Here is a 27,324-nt window from a genome sequence, read left to right on the forward strand (position 1 = left end):
TAATGATGGTTGCTAGATTTTTGAACGGATAATGGTTATAGCGTTATTTAAAATATAAGTTAGGTATATAATACTACAATAATTGAATGTACCAATAATTGACCTTATATATTATATAATATACAATTAGACAACATACCACGGGGTGGCCCTCGTTAGATTCACCACCCACATAAATTAATTCTATGCTAAATCGACAAATCGACAAATTTATTTTTTGACTTTCAACAATTTATTTATTTTTTTATTATTTATATATATTATACTTATACTGTACCTTTACCCGGGAAAAATATGAACAAGCATAAAATATAGAGTTATATCGGTGTATCTCGGGTTTAGTGTAACTACCTCAGTTCACAGGCAAATCAGTATCGGTGTACCTCACTTTGTGAACTAAAATAACAAATTTTATGTTATATTATGTACCTATAGCTGGCTGAAAACTACCGTGGCTAGATGAAATCAATATTGACTGCCGACTGAAATCGTTTCAGTCTGAACAGTAACACGTTTGTTGTACAAATCTCGAGCGATCAAAATTTTAAATCAAAATTTTAACCTTGTACAGTTCTGTCTTCTAGACGACACGATTAATATATTAGCTGAAACTCGAACACAGGAACACACACGCGCGACCGGTAAGACGTAATATCAACCGCCGCAGCTTTATATAACATATTATACGGACGACAAACGTCGAAGACACCCGAACACCCGTTTACCGCACGCACTCAGTAGAGTCATAATAACGACAATTACGACATGGACTGCAAACGTCAAGTGATCACCGTGCACGTGGGACAGGCTGGAGTGCAAATGGGCAATGCGGTGTGGAACCTATACGGGATGGAGCACGGGATCGGGAGGGACGGCTGTCTGACGCCGGAGTCTGTGGCGGACGCTGCGTGCCCGGCGGAACACTCGACGTTCTACAAGGAAACGATGGCCGGCAAGTACATACCGCGGACGGTCATGGTGGACTTGGAGCCGACGGTGGTCGATCAGATCCGGTCGGGGCCGGACCGGGGCCTGTACCACCCGGACCAGCTGATATCGGGCAAAGAGGACGCGGCCAACAACTTCGCTCGTGGCTACCACACGGAGGGCCGGGAGTACCTGAACATCGTGATGGAGGGCATCCGGCTGTTCGCAGAGTCCAGCGAGGGCGTGCAGGGGTTCATCGTGTTCCACTCGATGGGCGGCGGCACGGGCTCGGGCATGACCAGTCTGGTGTCGGAGAACCTGCGCCAGGACTACCCGAAGAAAAGCAACCTGGAGGTGCTCGTGTACCCGGCGCCCAAGGTGTCCACGGCCGTGGTGGAACCGTACAACGCGCTGCTTGTGTCACACAAGACGCTGGGCACGACCGACTGCGCGTTCATGGTTGACAACGAGGCGATATACGACATCAGCGCCGGCAAGCTGAACGTTGAGCGGCCCATGTACCACAACCTGAATCGCATCATCAGCCAGGTGGTGTCGTCCATTACCGCGTCGCTGCGATTCCCGGGCACGCTCAACGTGGACATCAACGAGTTCCAGACCAACCTGGTGCCGTTCCCGCGCGTCCACTTCCCGCTACTAGCGTACGCGCCATTCGCATCCGTCCAGCGGTCCGCGCACCAGCGTCCACCCATCGTAGACCTGACGGCCGCGTGTTTCGAGCCCGGCAACCAGCTGTTCAAGCTGGATGATAAAGAGTTCGCCGACGGCAAGTACATCGCGTGTTGCATGCTGTACCGCGGCGATGTGGTGGCAAAAGACATCAACCACGCCATACAGCAGATCCGGGCCACCAAGGGCCTGAAGTTCGTAGAGTGGTGTCCGACAGGGTTCAAAGTGGGTATCAACTGCCGGCCGCCCGTAGCCGCATTGTCTCCCGATGACGAGCTGGTGGGTGGTGGCCGGGCTGTGTGCATGATGTCTAACACGACGGCCATAGCAAGCGCGTGGACGCGGCTATGCGAGAAATTCGATCTCATGTTCCGCAAACGTGCGTTCATCCACTGGTACGAGAGCGAGGGCATGGAGAAGGAGGACTTCGTCGTGGCCCGGGAGAATATTGAGGTCCTGCGGCACGATTACAAGGAACTGATGCCGTACGCGAGCATCAAGACTTCGGCCATGTCAGCCGATAAGACTGCCACCGGACTAACCGAACTCTCCGGCCGCGGCCAATCGGATTTCCTGCAGGGCGATTTCGAGCCTCCTGTGATCACAGAAATCTGAACGTATGATTTCCGGCCACATGAATCATTTTTACACATTTTTAACATGATACGAATAAAACGAGATTTTTAACTTAAATATTTCGTATACGCTGTATTTTTATGATTAGGTATATTATTTAGTATGTGACCGAGGGGAATAGGGTTAATTTATTATAATTTACATAATGCAATATTCAGGTTACATTCGAAATTGGCACTCGAATTGCCCATACAAATTTATTTAATTTAAAAGAATTTAATTATTTATATACTTATAATATAGTACATAAATATTATCATATATTTTATGTATATAGTGGCTTTATAACGCATATAATATATGATATAACAATTGTAGGGGGACGGAGTGGCCGAGCGGACTAAGGCGTCGACTGCGACGCAGCCGGCCCGAGTTCGATACCTTGGCCGCGGGTGGCATTTTTCTTCGGGCAAGTCACGGTGTCCGGAGAACAAGTGCCGCCATCCCCCACCCGGGCATGGCAGATACCTACGGGTACCCAAATTTACACGTGATTTTGTTTTGGCAGAATTTTTAATTTGGGCACCCGTAGGTATCTGCCAAAACAAAATCACGTGTAAAAATCTACAGTACCACAGGTTAATGACCTGAGCAGTCGAAGCCTTAACCCTAATAAAAAAAAAAAAAAAAAAAACAATTGTATTGGGCATTATAATTTTTAATTATGTGTACAAACTTACATGAAAATTAGAAAGTATTGAACTATATATTATATATTATTATGTTAAAACCCGTCGTCAGAACAGACGTGTTATAAAATATAAAAAATATATAATATAATAATATTATTTAACATAACGATAAACATAATATATAAATTACTATAATATATTATATATAACACCATATAGTGCCAATGAAAAGCTATGCTGTGGGTGTATAGTAATACTGTACAATGTATATTTTATTTCTCATATTGATTTATATAAATATATGATATTATATAGACGATATCGTTCATAAAATAATTATTTAGCCATATTATGGATATAATAAAATTGTTAAAAATAACTCTTTTTGGCCTTTTGTGGCTTGAACACTTACACAATCGATATAATATGTAAGTCATAATATCAAATATCCTTATACTCAATTCAAATTATTTATGATTCAAATATTATAACTATATTATTAATTAATTTTATTATTTAACAATTCATTTTGCATAATATACAAACCTTGAATAATAATTATTATATTTGCATAATGGTTTATTTCTGTGTCAATTTATGTGTTACTTATGACGCATGTACCTATAGACCTTTATCAATAACACCAACACTAAGTAACATTATTATGTAGTTATAATAATTACAAACTTTGTAAGATGTTACTTAGTCTAATAATTTATAATATAACCTAGCAAACATTTAATGTTTTTAAACACTTATATATGGTTATACCATAATATATTGTTTTCATTAATTCGAATTATTCGATTAAACATTTGACATCGATAAAATATGTATTTATAATGTACTAATTAATTATATTATTAACTACCTTGGCGTATCTGTATATTTTCTAAAATTTAAAAACGTCTGCTTTATGTGTTAAACAATTACAATTATCAACATGAACATTTATACTTAATTATTTATTTTTGTATAATATAAATTTATTTTCACAATTACACAAATTATTGCATTTGCATAAATCAACTTCTCAAACATCTTACGCCTTACATACTTATTAATCAAGTTATAACTCGAACGATTTCGGGTACGTTCCAATAATCACATAAGCTAAAATTGAATTTACACATGTACCTATATTATAAAATATTCTACTACATGACGTATAGGTACATGTTGACAGCGTTTTCAGGCGTAATGTATAAAGTAATTGGGAAAGCGAACAGCATTTTTTTTTAGATTTTAATCAAAATAATTGTGTGATTTCATTGCAGTTACGAGTTACGACTGTTTAACCGGCTTGAAGGATATAATAATATTGTAGTGACACAGCACAGACACAGAATTTATTACAACAAAATAATATATGTTTGCGGCAATTGAAAACGGCATGGTATTGAAAAATCAAAGCTACTACGGTTTTTATTTTTTTTTTGTTTAAAGATTAAGACTTTTCAACAGACCTACTACTGTTATACCTTCATCAAACAAAAGGATCCAGGGTTACTGTACATCCGCTAGTTGTGTCGAGGACGACAATGGCAAAACCTATTTATAGCAGTAAAACATTATACATATATACCTATATATAATTCGAATTTAATACCCGTCAATTTTGTCGAACAATGTTTCGGGGAAGATCGTGGTCGGCAAAAAATAAGTAAGTACAATACCTATACATTCGGCGTTCGTGCCTTTGACCGAACGAAAAAATAACACACACACACACACACACACACACGCACATTTGGCCGACTTATCGAGATCCGTTTACCTATAATAATACCAATATAATATAAACTTACTGCCAGTGTCCCTTTGTAAACGTTTATTTTATACAGCTACTATAATCGGCGTTACGAATCAAATAATTCCGTTTCTACTTGAACGCCGGCCATACTCGCACGTGTAGAGCGTATCCGGTTGGATATATATATTATTATGGGTATCTACCCCACTGGCATTGTAGGACTTTGTTCAAAATGATAATCGCACACATACGCCGCTATATATTTTCATGTCTGCGCTGTGGGGACAATTAATGCCTGGAACTCGGCGGGACGATTTCTCCATAATCGGTTATAATAATCCGGAGGTAAGAATAATAACGGGACGGTCCGAACGGACCGTTATATGTTTAACATAATAAAACCTCTAACATATAAATTAATTCGATCGCAAAATTGTGTTTTTTCGTATTTCGTGAAATTGTAGATGTCGGTGCGGTATGTGTCCCGTGGTGCTGCGAGTTCGCATTGTACGCCCTCGTATAACAATATGTCATCATTCTGCTGAAAAATATTATAAAAGAACGTTTTTTCAAAGGAAACGACACCCGTAAATTGATTGTTGGTCGCTTTCTCAATTGTCTGATTGTAATTCTTTTTCTTTTTATCCGAACACGAAAAAACAGCCGTGTAGACAAGAAAATAACCACACTTTTATCAAACAATGTGTTAATAGTTGTATACAGTTTTATATATTATTGACCATACACTACTATAGGGGGTATTTTTTCCTTAACATTTTTCTGTAGCTAGTTTCAAAAAATGGTGAAATCACACTTGGTCATCCATGTGGATGTATACTCTTATATTATTTATATTTAAAAATGTTCATAAATTTAAAAACAAAAATGTTGTACACTCGATATTTAGAAATAACGAATTGAACGTATTCAAACGCGGAAATAATGTGAACATTTTTTTATTTTACAAACGATACATGCTATAATATATATAGCTTCGCTTGAAATCAAAATCGTTTTCATAACGCAACAATGCACCATTAATTAAAGCGTTCGAATTCAATAAAGTAGTAAGTATTAGTACACCAGTACACCATTATCCTGCACCGAGGTGAGTGACCTACCAGTTTTATTTTTAAAATATGATTCCCACCTCCCATAGCATAGGTACTTGTTAATAATTGAATATTTATACCTAGAGTCGAGCTGTGTTATGTAAAATCAATATGCTCTCAGGCTCACTCTATACTCACATATTGAATTATTATTTTTTTTTTAAATATAATTACACAAACATTAACATATCAATGTATTAACCGCCCCCCCCCCCCCACCAGTGCCGATATTATGTTTCCAAAATAGAAACATTAACGATAATAGTGGAGCAGATCAACTTGACAATATAGTTTACAATGGGGACAATTCGGTGTATAATACGCCACCACGACATACAGCATCTCATCTATAATGATATTGCAACAATGTGTTGGTGTGCACCTGAAATGAAAACATTCAAACAGCTCGCAGAGGGACGCTATTTAAATGTACTGACTATATATGTTAATTTCAAAAGGTGTATAGAGTGGACTGCGTTATGTTGCTTTGGGAAATTAAAAGGGGTAGATACGACGACTACGACGTAATACTTAAAACTAAGGGGTGGATACTGCGTGGTGGGCAATACTAAAACAAGTAAACAACGCATTCATAATATTATTATTATTATTATTATTATTATTTAATTATACCTAATTCATAATAGTTGAGAACAGTATTGTTATGTACTCGAGTTAAAGTATTCAAATACTTTTAAGTACTTTATAAAATAAATAATAAATAATAAAATCTATATTTTTTTTACTGAAAATTATACTCAACCAAAAATCAAGATTTCGACAAAGAAAACATATTGAGTATTTTAAAGTTCTACCGATTGATGTGGTGTAAAATGTGTGTTAGCTAGTGGGTTAGCTTTTATATGCACATGACTTTACTTATTTTGAATTCGATGGAACAAAATTATCAAAAATATCTGCTGAGTAATTTAAAGTAAAAAATAATGGTTCTTATTTGAAAAACAGAAGTTTTTATAGCCACTGACAACTTCTTAAATTAAACAAAATATCTCATGAATTAATAAAAATGTAGTCCTTAAGTCAGTATATTTAAAAATTTCAAAAATCAGATTTTGAATAACTGCATTATTGCAGAAAAAAAGATATGAGTATACTTTGTGAATCACTCTGTACATATCTGAGTGATGGCGGTGGGTAACGGTGGCGTTATACACATTATAATATAATATGTATGCATTATAATAATATTATTAGGTATGTATACGACGGCGATGACAACGACAACGATAATGATTATAATCTTATACGTTATATAATAATATAATACGCGTTGATAATAATAATTTATCAGCCGGTGAGTGACAGACGAGCGTATTTATTTCGTAATAATAATGATAATAATAATAATATATTTACTATTGAGGAGGTCTCTCTTCCAAAATTGCGAACCTCGCTTGTCACCGGAGCAAAGGCCTCCCGCGGGCCGACAGATATATATATAATATTATAATGTGATATATTATATTATTATTATACGCGTCGTCGTCGTTGTCGTCTGTGTGAATTGTGAATTTCGTCGAATGATGCTCTTATTTTTTTTAATGGGCTCCACAAACGTCGTCGCACTCGGCGCGTGTATATACCCACGATGACGACCACAATAATCATAATAATATTAAAAAAAAAAAAACACCCTCGTAAAAGGGTCGAATGAGATGTACGTGCAAATGGAAATCCATCATCACACCGCCACCGGAGGAGTGGGAGGCAAAAAAATAAATATAAAAACTCTTATTCAAATTCTCATTTCATCAGAAATATTTCATTTTTCAAATGACTATTACTCTACTTCGTCATCGTCTTCGCTCGCGCTGTCATCTCGGGCGACAAACGAATGATTGTCAACTGCGGCGGCGGCGGCGATGGATGTTTCCCGCTTCATTGTACCGTACGATACGTAATTTTTTTATTTTTAATCGAAAACCCACCGCACCACAGCCATCACCACACGGTTCTTCAAAAAACCCACCTTTAGAGTGTTCCATATATTATTATGTTTGTGCAAAATATAATATAAATTATTGTCGTAATACCATCGCCGCCGCCGTCTGCAGACTGTATGGCACTACGGCTTGAGTTCATAAATTTCACATAATTTTGATGCAATACTTTGTGCAAAATTTTTCATAATTTGCTTATTAACGAGTTATATGAATTTAAAATTATTTTATTTTATAGGAATTTTTAAGACATAACTATATTAAAATATAAAATGTTAATTTAAATTGTATATACTACTTACTATCTACTTCTTATAATATTGCTATTTATTCGTTATTCATAAATCGTTTGCTTACTTTAATGTTAACACTCGTTTTTCATCTGGAAAATTCGATAACTTCTAAATGGAATTTCTTGTGAATTTTTCTAAAGAAAAATATCAGGAGTCATTCTTGTTGATCTATAAAATTTGGTCGATAGTTTCAAAAGTTTAGGGAAAAGCGTATGAAATTTGCCAATTTTTTTTCCTTTCTTGTACTATTTCCCCAAATTCTTTTTCTTTTATTTTTTTGTTGATAGTAAATATTTCAAAAGGAATCAACTTTCTAAAAAACTTTGCTCAATAACATCCACTTTGTTGAATAGTTGAAATATGACTGATGTACTTACTTTGCACATATTTTTCAACCGATCAATGACAAATTTGGATAGGCAATGACCAAAACAAGTTATTGGGTAAATTCAACCGACCAATATTTCAGCCAAAATTGTAAATCGTGTATAGTTTGACATCAAAGCAATCATGATTAACCATCAGCCTACAGATTACAATATAAATATACCTATTTGTATCTATTGTATTTATATACTTTAATGTTTATTGTAAATAACAAATTAATATTAAGATAAAAATTTGCTGACAAGTATTCATCGAGCATGCTCCTCAGTGCCCTCCTTCATTCTCTTTTATTAATAAGAATTTAAAAATTATGATATGAATCAGTTGTGTATTGAAAATAATTCCACATAGGTCACTGTTTATATAAAAAGCATCACATATTCAATCTTGTCTCTTGATTAGGCCTATACGGCTATACTTGATATTTTTTACCAATTAAAATATCTTAACTCTTTAGGTGTCTTATTATTTTGTATACAAATATAAAAATATATTTTTAATATTTTTATTTCCAACTAGTTTATATTTAATCAATCTCATTATCTAAGAACTTTTTACAACTTTTAAAGTAGACTTTTACTAATATTTGAATACTATACTTATATTATGTTATACTCGACACAATGATACCCCACTTATTTCGTCTATGAGACTTGTATCTATGGTCATTCCGACATCCGCCTATTTGTATTTTGTTTATAACTAGGGCTCGGATTTTGATGCCTTTTTTTGGAATGCTTGACATGATGTTTTCCAAGATAAGTACAAATGTTTATTTGCATTTTTCGAGGTTTATGACATTTAAGTGGATTTTATTATAACGATTATAATTAAAGCTAAAGATTTGTTCGTTCGGCAGCACCATTAATGGTAGGTTGACTAACAATTTATAATATACAATACTGCAGTAAAATTATATTATTTTCAATGACACGTACATTTTAAATCTATATTTATTTTAATAATTCTAATACATAATTAGTAATTGCTGGTAAATAGATACAAGTAATTTTACTTGAAAACTTAAATATTTAACGCTCCACTAATACAACTACACACATCAAATATTCAAATTGTTTGAAAAGTAAATATTATTTAAATTTATGAAAATGTTTAATATATAGAAACATAAGTCTCAGGATGTTAATAGTTTAATAATAATTATGCTTTGTGCACTTATACTGTCGTTGCTAACTATATATTATTAATATTGTTTAAGAAGAAATAGTCTTCTCGCTTTTAAATTATTTTAGACACTGTTCTTTAGAAAGTTGGAATGATTTTCACGGATGAGATTATTTTTGTAAATTGCATTATCATCATTTCCACGAATTAATGTAAAATATTAATAAATGTGCATATTTCCACAAACGCTGTACAATTGAAGAATCTGCAGTGTATAAATATTATATTATATTATTATATGTACATATTTCATTATAGTATACCTTATACATAGGGTATAATATTATGTAGGATTTATAAAATCAATGTTCGTACCAGCATTGTCTTGACTTTAACAAAATTGCACATGAATGACGATCGGGAAAACAAACGACTTAGGTACTCATATTGATATGATATAATATTATATAATGATATATTGATTATTTTCATAATGTTTCTAAAAAAAAATTTTCTAATGAAAAATAGATAAATATTTGGCGAACGAGACGTTATGATGTATACATAGATATTATGCAGTCGGAACAGTTTCACTTGAACGGTTTCCCGAAGTGTGTTTTACATGCGCGTGCCCGGCATTTTCTCTAATATTATAACGTTTCGGGCCATTAGTTATGGGCAGTGTTTAGATTTATGGAACCGATAAAAATGACAATACTGTTTAATGTAATGTCGTACTCGTATATGTTATTATTATAATATAATACAATATTTTGACAAAAGGATACGTCAATACGGTCTTATCTATTGTTGCGACTGTTTTAAACTGTATATACGGCTGCACACATTTCCTGGTAAGTGTACTGTGTAATAAATATAATAATATTGTACACACAAAAAACAAACAGAAACACAGTTTATATTGTCTTCTTTGGTTCTCACCTCAGCTACCCACGAGAACAATAATAATATGTGGGATGAACTTGTTTCTTATACGAGCTGCAGGAGTGCAGGACAATGGACGGGTTACCATACTATTTGCTCTCGGCGGAAAAATAATTAAGACCTCGTTACTACGGTATTCATTCGGTGTCTGGAGTCTGGACTACACGTACTTATCTCACCGGAACAGATGCGAGAGTATTAGACTTCGATTACAATCAGATTATCCCGTTGTTGTATTACAATGAAAATTGGAATATAACACCTGACCAGCGTGATCCTGGTCTAATCTTCTATTTATACCTAATACCTATACGTCCGGCGTAGAAAAGGAAATCATTAGGCACGTGGGTGACCAAATATTATACGATGGATGCCTTAAATGTATATTATAATATTATTAGAAATTTACATGTGATATTAAGGAAGTATAATAGGTAATCTAAATGTTATGTTACACTGCTCATAATATAAGCTTTAAATCCTAAGCCCAAAGGTAACTATTGTCAATTGAGAAAAAGCGTGTACCTATTATGATGTTATACATATTATTAATACATAATGAGTGAAAATAATAACGAATAGGTATATATATATATAGGTACTATTTAAAATTAAAAATACAATGTGACCGATTATTAATAAATTAAAATGTAAAATACAACTATTGGAAAATGTAAACAAAATATAAAAATATATGTAACAAATAAATACATTAAACATATTTAAAATGCATACCCATTTTGGCCAACCCTGTTAAGAACAATAGTGTCGATCAATCAATAAAGTATTGTGCTAAATTTATATTTGTATCTTAATAAACAATGGTGTTTCAATCGATTGGTCGAATAATGTGTTTATAGTAATAATAAAAATACACATTTTGTGTTGAGGGCGCCCATCTGTCAAAATAAAAAAGGGTGACATAAGTGTACTAAATCCTCTCGACTTTCAAGTAAACAAAAATTAGCATATAGACGGAAACAAGATCCGCTTTAATTATTATGATAAAGATTAGTAGATATAAATATATAATAAATAATAATAAATATTAACTTTAAGACCCACTGTCGGTCAATCACGGTACAAGTATTAGGGGGGAGAGGGACAACTTAAAATACCTAAATAATTAAGATAAAAAAAAAGTTTTCTGTTTGGTCGAAAAAAATGATTTAATAGTTAAGAATTCTAGGTTTAATATAGTTATCAAAAATCTAATTTATATTGCAAATTATTTTGTACTGAAAATGTTTAACATATGTTAAATTTAATTAATGAACATTTTTAAAACCGAATTTGACAACAATTTTTTGTGTAATCGAAGCATAACAGTTTTTTATCAAACTATACTAGTTTATTTGTTGTAATTCAAAATGATTAAACATATACTTGCAAGTTTACTTTACACCAAATATTAGGTACCTAATTAAATTATTATTGTCTATACGAAATAACATTTTTATAATTAACGTACAGGGCCCGTTAACCCCTCTCCAATCATAATATAACCTGGGTAAGATAGAAAATAATAGTTACTAGGTACCTTACATATTATAATAGTATATTTTATACTAAATTGCCATTTACTAAACATATATTTTATAGTCAATAAATTATCTTTCAAAATAACTAAATTTGATTCAAGACTATTTCTTTTTGAATTATTAGCACACAATCTATGTGTAACCAGGGGCGGCACCAGTAACATGGTTAGGGAGGGGGAGGCAAGTCATAATTTTCGTAAAAATTGAATGATTTTTTTTGTTATTTTGTTTTTATCAGTATAAAATTGTTTAGAAATACAGCTTGGAGGACGCGACCCCTAGCCTCCCCCCCCCTGGAGCCGCTTTTGTCTGTAACTAAAGACTATTCAACAACACGTTTATCAAATATCTAGTACTAAAACAGTAGCTATATAGTGTCTCACTATCTCTCACAAGTACTTAATTACACAGTTAAACATTTTTATAACTTTCCTAAACTGTATACGAGTTTAACAGATATTAATTGATTATATATTTATAAATAAATGCATTCCAGACATTATATTAATTTTAATTCCAACCTGAAGCCTAGATTAGTTTTAAAATTTTAAGTTGCAAATTATAAAAATAAGGATGGAAACTATAGATTGTTAATCAATGCTTGATTTATTTTTGTTAAAATATCTTATTTATTTATTTTCTTATTAAATAAACCATTTAACTATACGTATACAAATCGACAACTGACAAGTTTATTGACTAGTTTACTAACTAGTCGTAATTAAACACACGACAGACGTCAGACATAAGATCATGATACAATCCTTTATCATGTTAATGTACCTATTTATACTTTTTAATAAATTATTAAAAGAGGTAAATATTTTGTATAGTTATTTATTTATTATGATTTACATTTTTTTTTTTGTTATAAATAATTCTAACAAGTTCCGCGATTATTATGCACAATATCCGAAATATTATGACATTTTAAATACCTATTTTATTATAATATATTATACACATTATAATTATGAATTAATTAATTGATTCATTTAATTAGTTCATATTATTTTATGAACGTAAATTACAAAAAACCATTTTAGACAATTTTAAAGAAAGTACCTAAGTATCAATGAGTAACGACATCTACTGACATTTAACAAGTTGAAGCCTTAAGATTATTCCGCTAGGTGGCGCACTACAATCTAATAAACAGCAAAATATAATATTCTTTTCACTTTTATAATATTACTTTCGAGTTTCATAATATAATATCTAAATGTGGTACACTAAAATAAGACGTATACATTAGATTATTAGAATTATTTTTAATGGCAACAGTGGACGTGGGTGTTGGTATATCTATTAGCGACTCTATTTTATTAATTGAATGCGCATAAACCTAAAAATATGTACCAATATAGTAATAATTTAAGTGATAATAAAATTTATTGAGGTAGCTAATATTTATATGCCATAAATATGATCTACTTTTACCATTTTTTGTTGGTAAAAAAAATTTTAATAAGGGAAAAATAAAGACATATAGTGACGAATCCAAATCCGTTTTCAACATTAATATTGTGACATTATTTTACTATTGGGCGTAGTGATTGAAGTTGCAAACTGTATTGCCGATGGAAAATATATATTATAATGATCCAGCTCTGATTATAATATAAATATAATTATAATATTATAATACGCATTGTAAACTAAATAACATCAACTTATATACCTACAACAATTAACTTAATTTAATGAATTTATTATTAATTTTGAATACTTAAATTATTAAAAATTACAATGGATCACAAATAAATAATATTATATTTTTTATTCAATGTATCTATTAATTTGAATGACTATTTAGGATGGACTGTTTGTAAATTATAATAAAATATGTTTATTAGTTATCGTATACCTATAGTAGGTATACGATATAATATTATAATACCTATTACGGATTTCAATTTTATTTTTAATTTATTTTATATTAGCAGGCAATGAAGCCACAACGAGTTCTATAATAAATAATAATTTATATATTTGTCTTATATTATAGTGAAATGTAAAAGTTTTTTTTTTTATTAATTAACCCGCGGCAACTTAGGCCATTGGGTGGTTTTTAACTGTGGGGAGGGTACTGTTGGTTAAACACGTGTGTTTGTAGCTTGGAAAATTTTTTAGTATGCACCTGTAGATATTTGCCATGCCCGGGTGGGTAGGTAATATGTTTTCAAAATTAAAATGTGACTTTGTAAGTATCTATGCCAATTGCATGTGCACATGAGTGGATAGGCCATTTTTGGCCTGCCGGGAAATAATTAAAAGAGGCCCCCACATGAAAAAAAAAATGTATAACAAAACACGTTTTTTAAAATATCATTTATTTATTTTTTAATTTTAAAATAATAACATTACCAAATATTGGGCTCCTAGCTCCTAATTTATTAATGATGTCTTCAGAATCAATTTTGTTCGGAATATCTTTCTCTACATTCATTAATCATTAACAACATACTCTCTATACATTCTGACCTATAGTATTTCTTAAATAATTTTTTACAAATTTTAATTTAGAAAATGTACGTTCACATCCTACTTGTGTAATGGATAAAGTAAACATAAATGTATATGCAAAGTGGAGGCCACGATATGTATTTGCGTATAAATTATACTTAACCAACACGTTGTAGTTGTTGGTGGCAGAGCGGCGGCTGCGGGTCGATAGGCGATAAGAAATTTTTTGTAAAATAGATATAAGATTATAATATAATATAATATAATATTTCAAATTTCTATTGTAATTGTATAATTAATATAAATTAATGAGTCATTGCGTTAACCATAAAAAGGGCCCCATTATCAAAATACGAAGGGGGTCCACTGGGAAATGCCCGGTTTCCCGGTAGGCCTATCCGCCCATGCATGTGCATAACAATTTTGTGATTTCATCTTTGAGAATTGAAGGAATTTTATTATTATTTTTAGAATCGTATTTGTTGTATGTCAACATTGAATTTTGTACATAAAAAAAAATGTATATAAGAAATATTATTGCCAATGAAATAGAACTAGCTCAGATACGAATATACGATAACGACTCATTCTCATTTAATGTCCATTTGCTTTCCAGTTTTCATAAAGGGTCAAGTCTAATAATAACTTCAGAGACGAATAAAATGATAACACTTTTATTTTATCGACCACCTCCGATTGCATCAATAAAAGCTCGTTCTCCATACACATTTTGACTAGACTTATATTTTATATTTTCTTTCTTGCGTGCTTTTATTTTTATTATTATTTATTAACCTAGTACGAACTACAAATATAGTAAGACGTACCTAAGTAATATTTTAATATTTTGTTTCTTTCTCTCGGGTAATGTTTTATTTATTAGTTTATTGCCTAACTATTTGATTTTAGATTCGTCTAAATGTCTAAATGTTTGTAAATTTAAACAAGTAAGGTATTAATTTTTTTCGAGACAAATATTTTTTTTTATTCAAACCTACGATATGTCGTTTTCTCGAAAATATTAATTTTTACAGATATATTGTGTGATTTTACTCGGAAATATCGAATAACACAAGAACCCTTTTTTTCGTAAAAGCGTTTTGCCAATATTTTGCCGCGTGTGGGCCGCACAGTGAAAACAAATACCTAGTGCGCTGAGTGCTGACATCGTCTTAACGACAAAGACGTCAACAGCGAGTAACAACAACAACAACAACAACAAAAACAACAACAATAATAACAATATCAATATCGATAATCTGACATGGCGGACGGAGTAGACGGCGACATCTGCGGACAATAATTAAAAAATTCCGTCCGTGCTCGGTCGTCGCGCTCAATCCGACCGGTCCACGTCATCCGCCCGCGACGCCGCGCGCCGTATACAAACACGCGCGCCAGGCCATTTTTACGAGTGTGTTTGCCTTTGCACTGCTCGCCGTCGTTTTATTAAGAGCAAATCTAATAGACGCGCGCGCGATAAATACACATTTTTATTGCACGGCGGCCGGCTGTATACAATAATACAATGTCAATATTGGCCGGGCTGAAATGGAAATGGAGCGCGTCCGCGTTGGACCAATTTGCCCGCAAAGCGATTTCGCGTGTATTATACGATCGGTACGTGTCGAAATATGTACCCGCGAAATATACCCACCGCACGCGCCGAGTAATTTACTATAATATAATATTATTATAGACGGTTGATGTTTTTATATTTTTATTTATATATTTTATTACCAAAGCGTCTTGGTCGTAGCGTGTAAAAACGGTTTATTTATTAATGGTTTGTATATTCGTATAATGATTATCGTCGTTTATTATATGAGACTTATACAAATACCAATCGGTGTTTCCGATTGTCCATTCGTATCCGGAGAGTCTACCCTGTAGATGGTAAAAAGTTAATCGAATTTATACTTAAAACGAACTGTGTACATAGATAATACAATATAATGGATAGGCCATCCCTATACTAAACACCAGTGGCGTCATTTGGGGGAGAGGGCAGGTTAGTCTATCAGGTTAGGGCATTTGTCTTCCCTTGTCATTAGCGGGCCGCTGTCGGGCCGGGTATGGGCTAGTTTTGGGCCTTCATATAGTAGCTAATAGGTAATATAATTAAGTATCCCTCTACATATGTATTAATTATTTATTTATTGTTATCTCTCAAAAAAATGGGTTACTTATGCTTATGATAGTAACCTTTGACATTAACTAGTAAGTATAAAATTATGTAAGAAGGCTATCTGTATTGAGATAAAAATGCAATTATAATGTAATGTAATTGTTAGCGAGCGGTGTTTTTCAGTTTTATTTTGTTCTGGTCAAAAATGTTGCCCCCCTCTTAAAAACTGAAATGACGCCACTACTAAGCACCCACAGGGCAGCGTTCCCGAAGTTTCGGTATGTGGTCCAGCAATACCATTGTTACCAGTAGTAACCAATACGTAACCATTCTGACTTATCACTATATGTACTTTGTTATCAAATAAATATTCTTTGCTGTTTGAATTTTGAATTATTCGATTATTTTGAATTGTTAAGTTTGAACAGAAGAATATTAATACATTGTTAATTTGTTTCCAACTATAAAAGTACAATAATCATTTATTTTAAATAATTTATAATTTTTTTAAAATAAAAAATGACTTTTTCATAGTATAAAAAACATATTACCATAACTTATCATTCAGGAACGCTTAGGGAAGGCTTATCCCTGTTATGGTTTATCGGTTATGTACCTATTATCTATGACTATGTAGTAGTGTCAAACTAATAACGACATTTCTCAGTATGTGTATCTAATAATTTAATGACTTATACAACTAATATTATAATAAGCAAAACTAAAAATTGCATCACCTATAGGTTATCAAACGTTACATACTTTATATTAAAAATTTTTTTTCACAGCTACGTATAACAATAAGCCATATTTGACATTACCTGTGGTCAGAAATTTGAACGCAATAAGCTAAAAAAACATAAGTACTAAACTATATTACGCTAACTGCAGTTGAGACATGACATGTCTCAATTGCAGTCCACATTGTGTCCATCCGCCCTCGTGCATATACTATATAAATTGATTATAATTTATAAATATAACTTTGAATAGCGTATATAGATTTGATTGTACCTTGAATTCGTGACAAACGTGGAGTACCTACTGATTAGCCGATTCACTATAAAGTTTAAAATTAACTATACTTATACGTGTTATTAGTTAATAATTAATAATTATAAAAATTACAATGTATAAGTAAATTAATTTTAAAAACCACATGTCTGTAAATAAACTGTTTTATTATTCTACTGTGTTTCTGACTAGTGACTAGGTATTTTTTTTTATTCAATAAAAAGTTCTTCACAACTGCAGGGCTTAGCACCCGAATCATTTATTCGCATTTAGGATTCTGGATGTATTAGGGTGTTCCAACAACGGCATAAAAAAATCAAACAAACGTTCGGGTTTTAATAACCGTTAGTATTCGGGTTAATGTTGGTTAATACCGGTGTTCAGTAATCTAGAAAAAAAAACAAATTTTGAATGCTGAGCCCCATCAAAATTGTCAAGCCGAAATAAAATGAAAAAAAAATGATTTATGTTATTTATAATACACAACTCGGTTTATTAATGCAGAATAGTTACATTTTTTTAAGAAAATACAAGAACTTTTAACTTTTAAGACAATGAAAAATTAGTTAGGTACCTATTTATTTTATTGGAGGCATTAGAGTCTATGTCACTTATGTAAATCTATGTACCTCAAGTTCTTAACATACTTAAGTTTCCAAATACTTATACCATCTTAAACATAGGTGTTAAATGTTAATAGTGTTAACCCAAGCAACAAAACAAATACCTACATTATTTACGGCAGTAGCATAGCTGGAGCTCAATCAAGGGTGATTTTGAAAAATCAACAGTTACAACAGATTGGTATTTCAATTTTGCATATTATTACGTATATAACAGAATATTGATTATTTTACAATGACTTAAAATTTAAATAGGCTTTCTTTTATAGTATTATGAAGTTTAAATATATATAAATATTATTAATAATATTATTATGTTATAGACATTGGGTAATGTAAAAAATATATTCTTACAAATTGTACGATGATTAATAATAACAGCAACCAAAATTGACAATTACAAAACAATTACTCAGTTACACTACACTAGTTACTTAACAAATAAAAATAATGCGAAAAAAACAATTACCTAATCCTAACTTGACTACGTGAGAGGTGCTTCGTAGGGACGTAGGGTGATACAATTTACCACTTGCCTACAAGTCGACGGATATAAGTTAGCTAAAATGTTTAAAATAGGTAGGTCATACAACCGTTGAGCCGCAGAGAAATAAAATAAAATATAAACTATGATTTCTCGATTTCCGGAAAACTGGTAAGTATAGCCACAAATTCCGATATTCGTTACTAAATTATAATAATACCGCTTGAGAAGTTGGTTGGCAAATAATACTAGGTATTGATTATGGGTATTATTAGTTATTACTTATTAGTTATTAGTATTTGGTATTTTGTTCACGACTGTCAATACGTTGTTCAGTTTTGTTGAAACCATGTCTATATTAATTTATATTGCTATAGGCTAAATTTGGATTTATTTTATATATTAATAAAGTAATAAATTATATATATTATGTATTATTTATAATTTAGTATTAGGCGATTTGGTTTAATCATAACCAATTAATGATTTTATTGGATTTTATTTCCAAGAAAATAATTTGAATTTACCGATGGTCGATTGTACAATTGTTCCTGTTAAATTGTTATTATTATTAAACAACTAACTACAGAATCAAACTCACCACTAAAAATACATACAAAATAGTATGTCACATCAAGATTGTAAAAACAAAATTATTAGGGTTTCTGGTTATCCAGAATGTTTTATTCGGGTGTTTTGAAAACAGAATCATTCAGGTTATATGGGTTTCGGTTGTTTGATTTTTTAAGGGTTTTTAGGGATGTTAGGGATTCCTAAGTCGTAGTACTCTGGTCCACGCTCAACACGTCAAAATATACGTTCACAATAATTATTATAATCATATTAATTTCTAAAGTTAGAGTGAATGAACTCTTATAAAATCTTAAAGTAAGATTATTTTCTAGATTCTAGAACATCTCATAGGCGTTTTATTATATTTTAATATTATATCGGGTTATGAGTATTTTAAAATTATAAATTGTTTGTATATCTTAAAATACTCTTAACTCGCTTTAAAATAAAAATATAATAAAACGCCTGTGAGATGCCCTAAATAATAATGTGACCTTTAAATTGTATAAGAGATCATTTCACTCTAAACTGAGAAATAAATATGATTATATATTTATATCCATTATTGTGAACGTAAACTTTGCTAAGTTGTGAGTGGGTCAGAGAGAAGACAAATACTGCGCTGACTCCTCTTAAGTTTTGAATGAAACGATACGCCACTGCTATAGTTGTTCGATCCGGTGATATTGAAGAGTGAGACGTCCATATTTTTTGATTACATTTTTATGTTTTATATAATCATATGTAATTATTATGGAATTTGTTGAGCCTTTCAACATAATTTTTTAGTAAAAGTTCGGCGAAGTCTATGACCGGTGCAATCGATAAGTTTCTTACATGAAAGACCTTACAAAGTTACACCTGGAGGCAGTGCTATATTTATGCAAGGACAATAATTAATGAGACATTTGCACTGGACCCACTCAAAAGATGGTACCGCCGACTTCAAGCATACAATATTAATCTTGAGTGTACCTTTTTATCATACTTTGGTAAAACAAAATAGATTTGGATTTGTATATTAACTTGTATATTAATTAATCAAATTTTTAACAATACAATTTTATTCTATGATCCAACTACTTATATATAATATGGAACTAATTTAAAAATATAATATGCATACGTTTTATTTTAACATTGAAGAAAGTAGAGATGGACAATTTGGAGCCCAAAATTGAAAATTGTACTGGGCCCATAAATTGGTAAATCAGGCCCTGCCGGGAGGAAGTTATTTAGGCGGAATCGATGTACGTCCGTGAAATTATTATGATCGTCGGCGAATTGGAACTTTTTCCATTATTACCGGAGACCGGTTTACGCGTCGGCGAAACGAGTAGTCGGTAAATCGGCTAATTGGATGTCGGCGGATCGGGCCTGATTGGCTGAAACGTGTCAGGAAAGGGAACATCTATCCCGTGAATAATAATGAGACACGTTTTAATAAGTTTTAATTAGTCTCGACTGTTTGACGGCGCGGCGATATACCTATTTATGGTAATAATAATAAGATATAGGTAACACGTATAATATGATAAATATAATATTGGTACCAACGTTTATGCTTATAATTATTTGAATACACCTACGACCTACCTGTACGGACATACGGTCTAATAGCTCTAGATAATTTTTTATTTATAACATTATGTAGGTGAACATTTTAAATACTGCTATAAATTATAATACAATAGTATACAAACATCCAGTAAAACCTCTCAACAACGGACATTCTCGGTCGCTGAAAATTTTTCCGTTATTTGGAGGAGTCCGTTAGGAGAGGTTTAACTGTAACTAAATCAAATTTGTTGCAACATTTTGAATTATTTGATTTTTTTTTCCGGTATATATTTTTTTAAATTTTGATCAATTGTGAGCACACAGGAAAGCATGACGGTAGTGGCGCATCGGTAAAAAATGTGAACACATTTCTGTCAAAAGTAGTGTGCTAATATAGTAGTAATAAGGGTTGGCCATTGGCGTTTAGCGTCAACTGTGCAGCGTGTCGCGTCATAGACGATTGAGGTTGTTCGAAATAATATGAGTAAGTGACACTCGCAGCTCGCCACTAAAGACATTTCCATTTATTCTACGAACTTTATAACCTTTATTCGACTTAAGAATTTAGTAGGCTTTTTAATCTATTGTCATAGAACAGCTTCAAAAACACAAGTAGTATAATATTAAATTAGTTCATACATACTGAAATATGTAAAATATTAAATAATGTTAGAAGATATTTTTAGTTTTACGGGCCACTGCAGTAATAATCTTGGTGTACAGCTACACGTCTTGTTTAAGTGTATAATAGTATAGTTGTAAACATATTATTCGTATTATATATTTTATACGTACTGTCCGTGTTACCGTATACCACGTCTTATATTTAACTTTTTGATGGGTGGGTGGTGGGAAGTACGTTCATAACATCAGGTACTCGATTAGAGCCAGACAGACAGCTGCAATACTCGGTACTCGCCTATTTCACTCATTTAATTAGGTGGTAGAGCTTAGAGGCGGGTGGTTGTCCGGGTGTGCACAGGGGCATAGCTGTTTTCGACCAAAAACGTATCCTTCCCTTTTCGGCCGATTCACTTTTCGACCAAATTTAAAAAAGGTCCATTCCCTTTTCGACCAAAATTGTACCCTTCGCTTTTTGGCCGATTCACTTTTCGACCAAAACAATACGTTTTATTATATGATATGTAAAATAAATAAAATAATTGGTATATAATTTTTGTAAAATTGTGGCAATTATAATTTTAAAAATTATTTAAAGTATAAGTTACATAAAATGTTGTAAAATAAAGTATTGTAAAATAAAATATAAAAACACCTATTATATTATTAACATTAGTTTTGTGTTAATATGTCACACTGTGCATAATATTTCATAAAAAGAATAACATAATAATATACAATTGTTGTCAATAATTATTAAGTCTAATAGTAATGTGTATAATATAATATTAAGAAAGATATAGTGACTCTCTACAATACGTATAACGATCAGTCTTGCAGGTACATACTACATATTAATATATTATACTGAAATAACTATATATTATGGTAGTAACCATCACAGTCGACGATCACCGATCGTATATAATAAATCGTAATAATCGTAATAAAAAAAAAAATGTTTATATATGGGTATTCTATTTTACAAAAAATATATATAAATTATTTATTCTACATATTATCATATTACAAAATTTTTTGTTTTGGTCAAAAAGTGAATCGGCCGAAAAGGGAAGGGTACGTTTTTGGTCGAAAACGGTCTCGCCCGTGCACAGTGTACCTACATGATATAATAATAATATATTTATTGCCGAGCAGAACGATTTTCACGAAAAGACCGTGCGCCGTCGTCGGTCGTCGGGGTAAGAGAGTAAACTATTTTTGTAGTACAATTAATAATTACCAGCGTATAGTATTGCAGTTGATTATTAATATCTTTGGAATTATAGGTGTACCGTTATTATAGTATTACAACTATTGATAACTCCTATTATAGTAACAGCATAATAATAATATTATTATCGTATTCGGGATTACAAAATATATTATGATGGTATAAATTTACCACCGTGAACGCGACAACAACAACGTTTACTGGGTTTTTCTCGATAGAATCACTCGTGTCGCGATCGGCCGATCGGCTACGATATATTAATATTATTTTAGTTTCGTACTTTCGTCATTTCATACTTGGTACTTAGTGTTATTACGCGGTTACGTGCGGGTGGTCGTGCGTGCTTTTACGGATACCGCTGCGGTTACGCTACACCTACGGTTGTGACCAGTGTCAGTCTCGTGGATATCCGAACTTAGTAAAGTTGTTACCCGTTTCTAGACTAACCAACTGTTTCTCGACAGAGGTAAAGGCGTGTGACGAGCGTGACGTCTGAAAAAAAAACCCGTCGTGCAGAAATCGTCTCCGCAATGTACGAGAGTGTTGTACTCGTTAGTCGTTTTGTAAACACAAAGCCCGCCGATCAAACTATTAATATTATTATTTATTAGGCAGACTAATTTGTTTCGTTCGTATCGTGGGTTCTACGATTATCTCTGTATGTGAACAATTTCGGCAGCCGCTCGCTGAATAGTGCACACATCGTCGAATAGCAGAGGTAAGTTGTAGTTTAAGAAATAAAATTTTGGTTTAGAAAAATGGCACAGACATACTACGATAGTTGTCTGATGAGTGCTGACGATCAGCTATACTGGAATTCAGTCAGTCCGGTACTCCGGTTTATGGTTGGGATTATTATACTTAAGATTATACACTTTTGGGACTGATAATATGGAAGCCCGTGGGTAGTTGTGATGTAGGTGTTATGTAATACCTATGTATTAGTATATAAGTATATTATGTTATATTATTATATATGTACTAGTGTGTGGTTAAAAATGCATTTGCTTGTCATTGTTAATAATAATTGTTAGATTATTATTTTAATAATAGGTATTAATTATATTTTGATCATTCTTAAACTTTTAGTAAGAATAAAATATTAAATAAAGCTAGTTTGAAATGAGTAGGTTAAATTAAAGTAGTTAGGTACCTAATTATAAAGTATCTACTTATAAAATTACAATAATTGTTATTTTAGTGTAGGGTTGACAATAGTGCTGACAATACCATACATTTTAATGACATTGCTTTGTTAAGATCAATCCAAAATAAGTAATTTTGTAGGTTACCTACTTATTTTTTAAATTTACCCAGGTATTTATCATTGTAATACATTAGTATTTAAGTAGTCATTCTAATAAACAAATTAAAAGTTTAGTAGGTACTTATCTATAAAATATAAAGAATAAGTTATATTATGTTTGTAAGAATGATAGTTTATAATTTTATACCATACTGATACTAGGTACCTATTTAGTACATGTACCTATTTAAGACCTCATTAAGACATTATAATTTATCCTTGATAATAATATACAAAATTTGAATATTACATGTTTATATTTTAATATTTTATTGTGGTAAGAGTTAGGGTAAGAGCGTAAGACTTGCCATATGAATAGTATAGTCATATTCTAGCATACTAATATATTACTTTGAACTGTGTATTCTCCTATACATTGCAATATTGTTAGAAAGAGATAGCCAACAGTAATAATGATAATAGTAATATTAATTAATTTTTACATGTTTTTAATACAGTATAATTGATTGTCTCCAAAAGCCTAAGCGTGTGGATGAGAGCACATCCCTTATTAAAGTATTTTCTATTTTTTACATATTTATTTGTATTAACTCATAAATGTTTTACTTCAATTAATACATATAAAATAGGTACTTATATATAAGTATAAAAACTAATAAACTAATAAGATAAATCAATGTGAAAAATGTACAATACATTGATACAACGGCAACGGTTTGATGATTACCTATACGGCTTACCTACAGAAAGTTGTATCTTATAATTAGTATAATATTTATACAGATCATAGGTTTTATAATTGTTTGTACAAGATTTAATATAGTAGACATTTATACCTCAATTTACACTAATATTAACAGGATTTTGTTTTTCCTAACTGTACATACATATTATATTTTTACTCTAATACATTAAATTGGCGGGTACATACTATAGGTAATCATGGTTAAATGGAAGCTTTCAAAGTTAGGTATACAAATATAAATTCATTAATGACATTATTTTAAATTTAATATACCTACCATAATATGTATATTATAGTATGTTGATATTTGAACAAAATGGTTTCTTCTCTGGTTTCTCTATCTTGAGTAAATTATTTATTGTAGGTAGGTAGTTCTTAGCAATATTTTTCAAAAGTACCCTCCCTGATTGTAGATTCATATTTCATAAGTTTATACTGATTAAAAAATATTACAGAAAACTATTTTCTTAGTGTTTGGTTACACCTACAGAACATACCCATTACCCAGCCATATAATAATACATAGTACTTAATTTATTATAGTTATACCAATATAAAGATTCCATTTTAAAAATTAATCTATTGTTACACCTAGATACTTTACAGAGTCCACACGACCACACCTCTTACCTAGCAATAATACCTAGCACAAAGTATATTTTGTTTATGATTTTGGAAAATCCTCACTGTATGTCTGTGTACAGTATATTTAGTAATTGATAGTGTATTTCAGTTAATTTAAATACAACATTAAAAAATTAAAATGTTTTTAAAATGGTTTTCATGTAAAATTTTAAATTTCTATTACCTACATTAATTACTATGGAATCTTAATATCATTGAAATACCTAAAACATAATAAAACATAAAATCCAATAAAACATTTTACAAAAGTATTTTTGTATTCACAAATATCAAATAGTCGTGTAAGTTAGGGTAGGAAGTATTACATTGACGGCTGGTGTGATTCTGGATTCACAGTTGTAATTGGGGTACAATTAATATTTTACCCCGGCATCATACACTTGTAAGTTATAAGTTTATAACTATAAATTATAAAGAATAATAATGATAAAATAATGTTTGTTGTGTAATGTGTATTATTACGAGGACGACGAAAAGATTGAAAAAAATTAGAACTGGAACAATATTCGTTTGTGTGCCGTATCACCGTTTAAGTCAGCTAGACCCGTGCCGGCTAGTGCGAATAATATTGTATAACAAATTATTAATAGTACCTAGTACCTACAGTTTACACGTATAGTTGTTGATCGGGCCGATCCATAATTATTACCTAATAAAAACATTGATGGGACATCACATATTATTGAGACCACTATATTTTTGCGATCGTGAAGTGATCGAGTGATAACAAATTGAGGTCGTTTGTTTACATTTTTGTATAATATGATTGTATAGGTATACCCAAGGCCGTATATGAGTGGGGTTTTGGGGGTTCGAACCCCCCTGAAATATTTTATAGTTAATAAATTAAATTTATGTAACTTACTTATAATAATTTACGTAATAATATGATAACTATATTATGTTTGATTATTGATTATATTGTTAAACATTTTATTATAATCGAACTAATAAAAATTCTGACGGTGTTTTCTATATAATATTATACATAGATAAGTTAATACACTGTTAAAGACTTTTTGTTGACGGACGCGAAACGTCTATAAAGTACTTAATATATTATCGAACAAAAAATGATCGCCCGTATTGCCATTTAATCTCAAAAAATTCTATGGTATTGTCAGTACACACACAGAAATAGCATTAATAATGATTTTATCAAACACATTAAATAAGTACACCAGTACAAATATTGTTAAAATATTCTAAAATAATTATGATGTATTAATATATGTCAGTTTTTCTGTTTAAAATAAGTGTTAGTATTTTTTTTAATTATCTAAAATAAAAATATTATTTAAATTAACCCCCTCCCCACCCAAAAAAAAAAAAAAATTGTTCCAGCTACGGACTTCGGTATACCAACGATTATTGATAGTCCATACTTGTCACTCAATTGGAACGTTATGTCCTATCCATGTTTTTATTATCTATGATCTGAGCAGAGTGGACTTCTGCCCACCGTCGTGACGGTAATCTCTGGGATAATCTCTATATAAGTACCTATTTCTTTCCATATGGTATTACAACTGGGGTGGGAACCACGATAATGTTACTTCCCAGATTCATTCAGAGGCTAAAATATAATTTTGTTCGTACTACATACTTTATATTAAACTCGGAGTTATCTTGAGCGGCTTTGCCCCCCCCCCCCCCAAAAAAAAAAAAAATGTATTTGTTCTTTACACATAAGTAAAGAGTATTCATCAATTTCTATTTTTCTTTATCTACGGAGTACTGCAGACTACATCACGATAAAACGATTTATGTCAGTAATTTATTGGTAAGATTATATTTAATTAATTAAATTAAATTATAATTTTACAATATATGCACTGAACTATAATATAGATACAGTGAATTACAGAATAAAAATCCCCGACCCTAGGAAAAATGATCCCCAGACTACATCCTTACTCACAATCACATGAAATTGATTGATCAAATATTTTTACTAATTAG

The 27,324-nt window shown here is 31.6% G+C and overlaps 2 protein-coding genes across 3 annotated transcripts in view; both read left to right on the plus strand.

Moving 5' to 3' along the window:
• Positions 1-765: 765 nt before the first annotated feature.
• On the plus strand, positions 766-2,232 carry LOC132935859 (tubulin alpha-4 chain-like). Its single transcript, XM_061002497.1, has one exon. The coding sequence runs from the start codon at positions 766-768 to the stop codon at positions 2,230-2,232; it is 1,467 nt and encodes a 488-aa protein (XP_060858480.1).
• Positions 2,233-22,973: 20,741 nt separating this feature from the next.
• The window catches only part of LOC132935509 (transcription factor SOX-5-like), a 40,276-nt gene continuing 35,925 nt past the window's right edge, over positions 22,974-27,324 (plus strand). Inside the window, exons 1-2 of one of the 2 annotated variants that reach the window (XM_061002085.1) lie at positions 22,974-23,237; positions 23,317-23,423. The gene's annotated coding sequence lies outside the window, so the exon portion shown is untranslated. Of the gene's footprint in view, positions 23,424-27,324 lie in introns of both variants that reach the window. The other variant, XM_061002083.1, reaches the window with a different exon arrangement.

Source organism: Metopolophium dirhodum, chromosome 1, assembly GCF_019925205.1.
Source record: "Metopolophium dirhodum isolate CAU chromosome 1, ASM1992520v1, whole genome shotgun sequence".
Lineage (NCBI taxonomy): Eukaryota > Metazoa > Arthropoda > Insecta > Hemiptera > Aphididae > Metopolophium > Metopolophium dirhodum.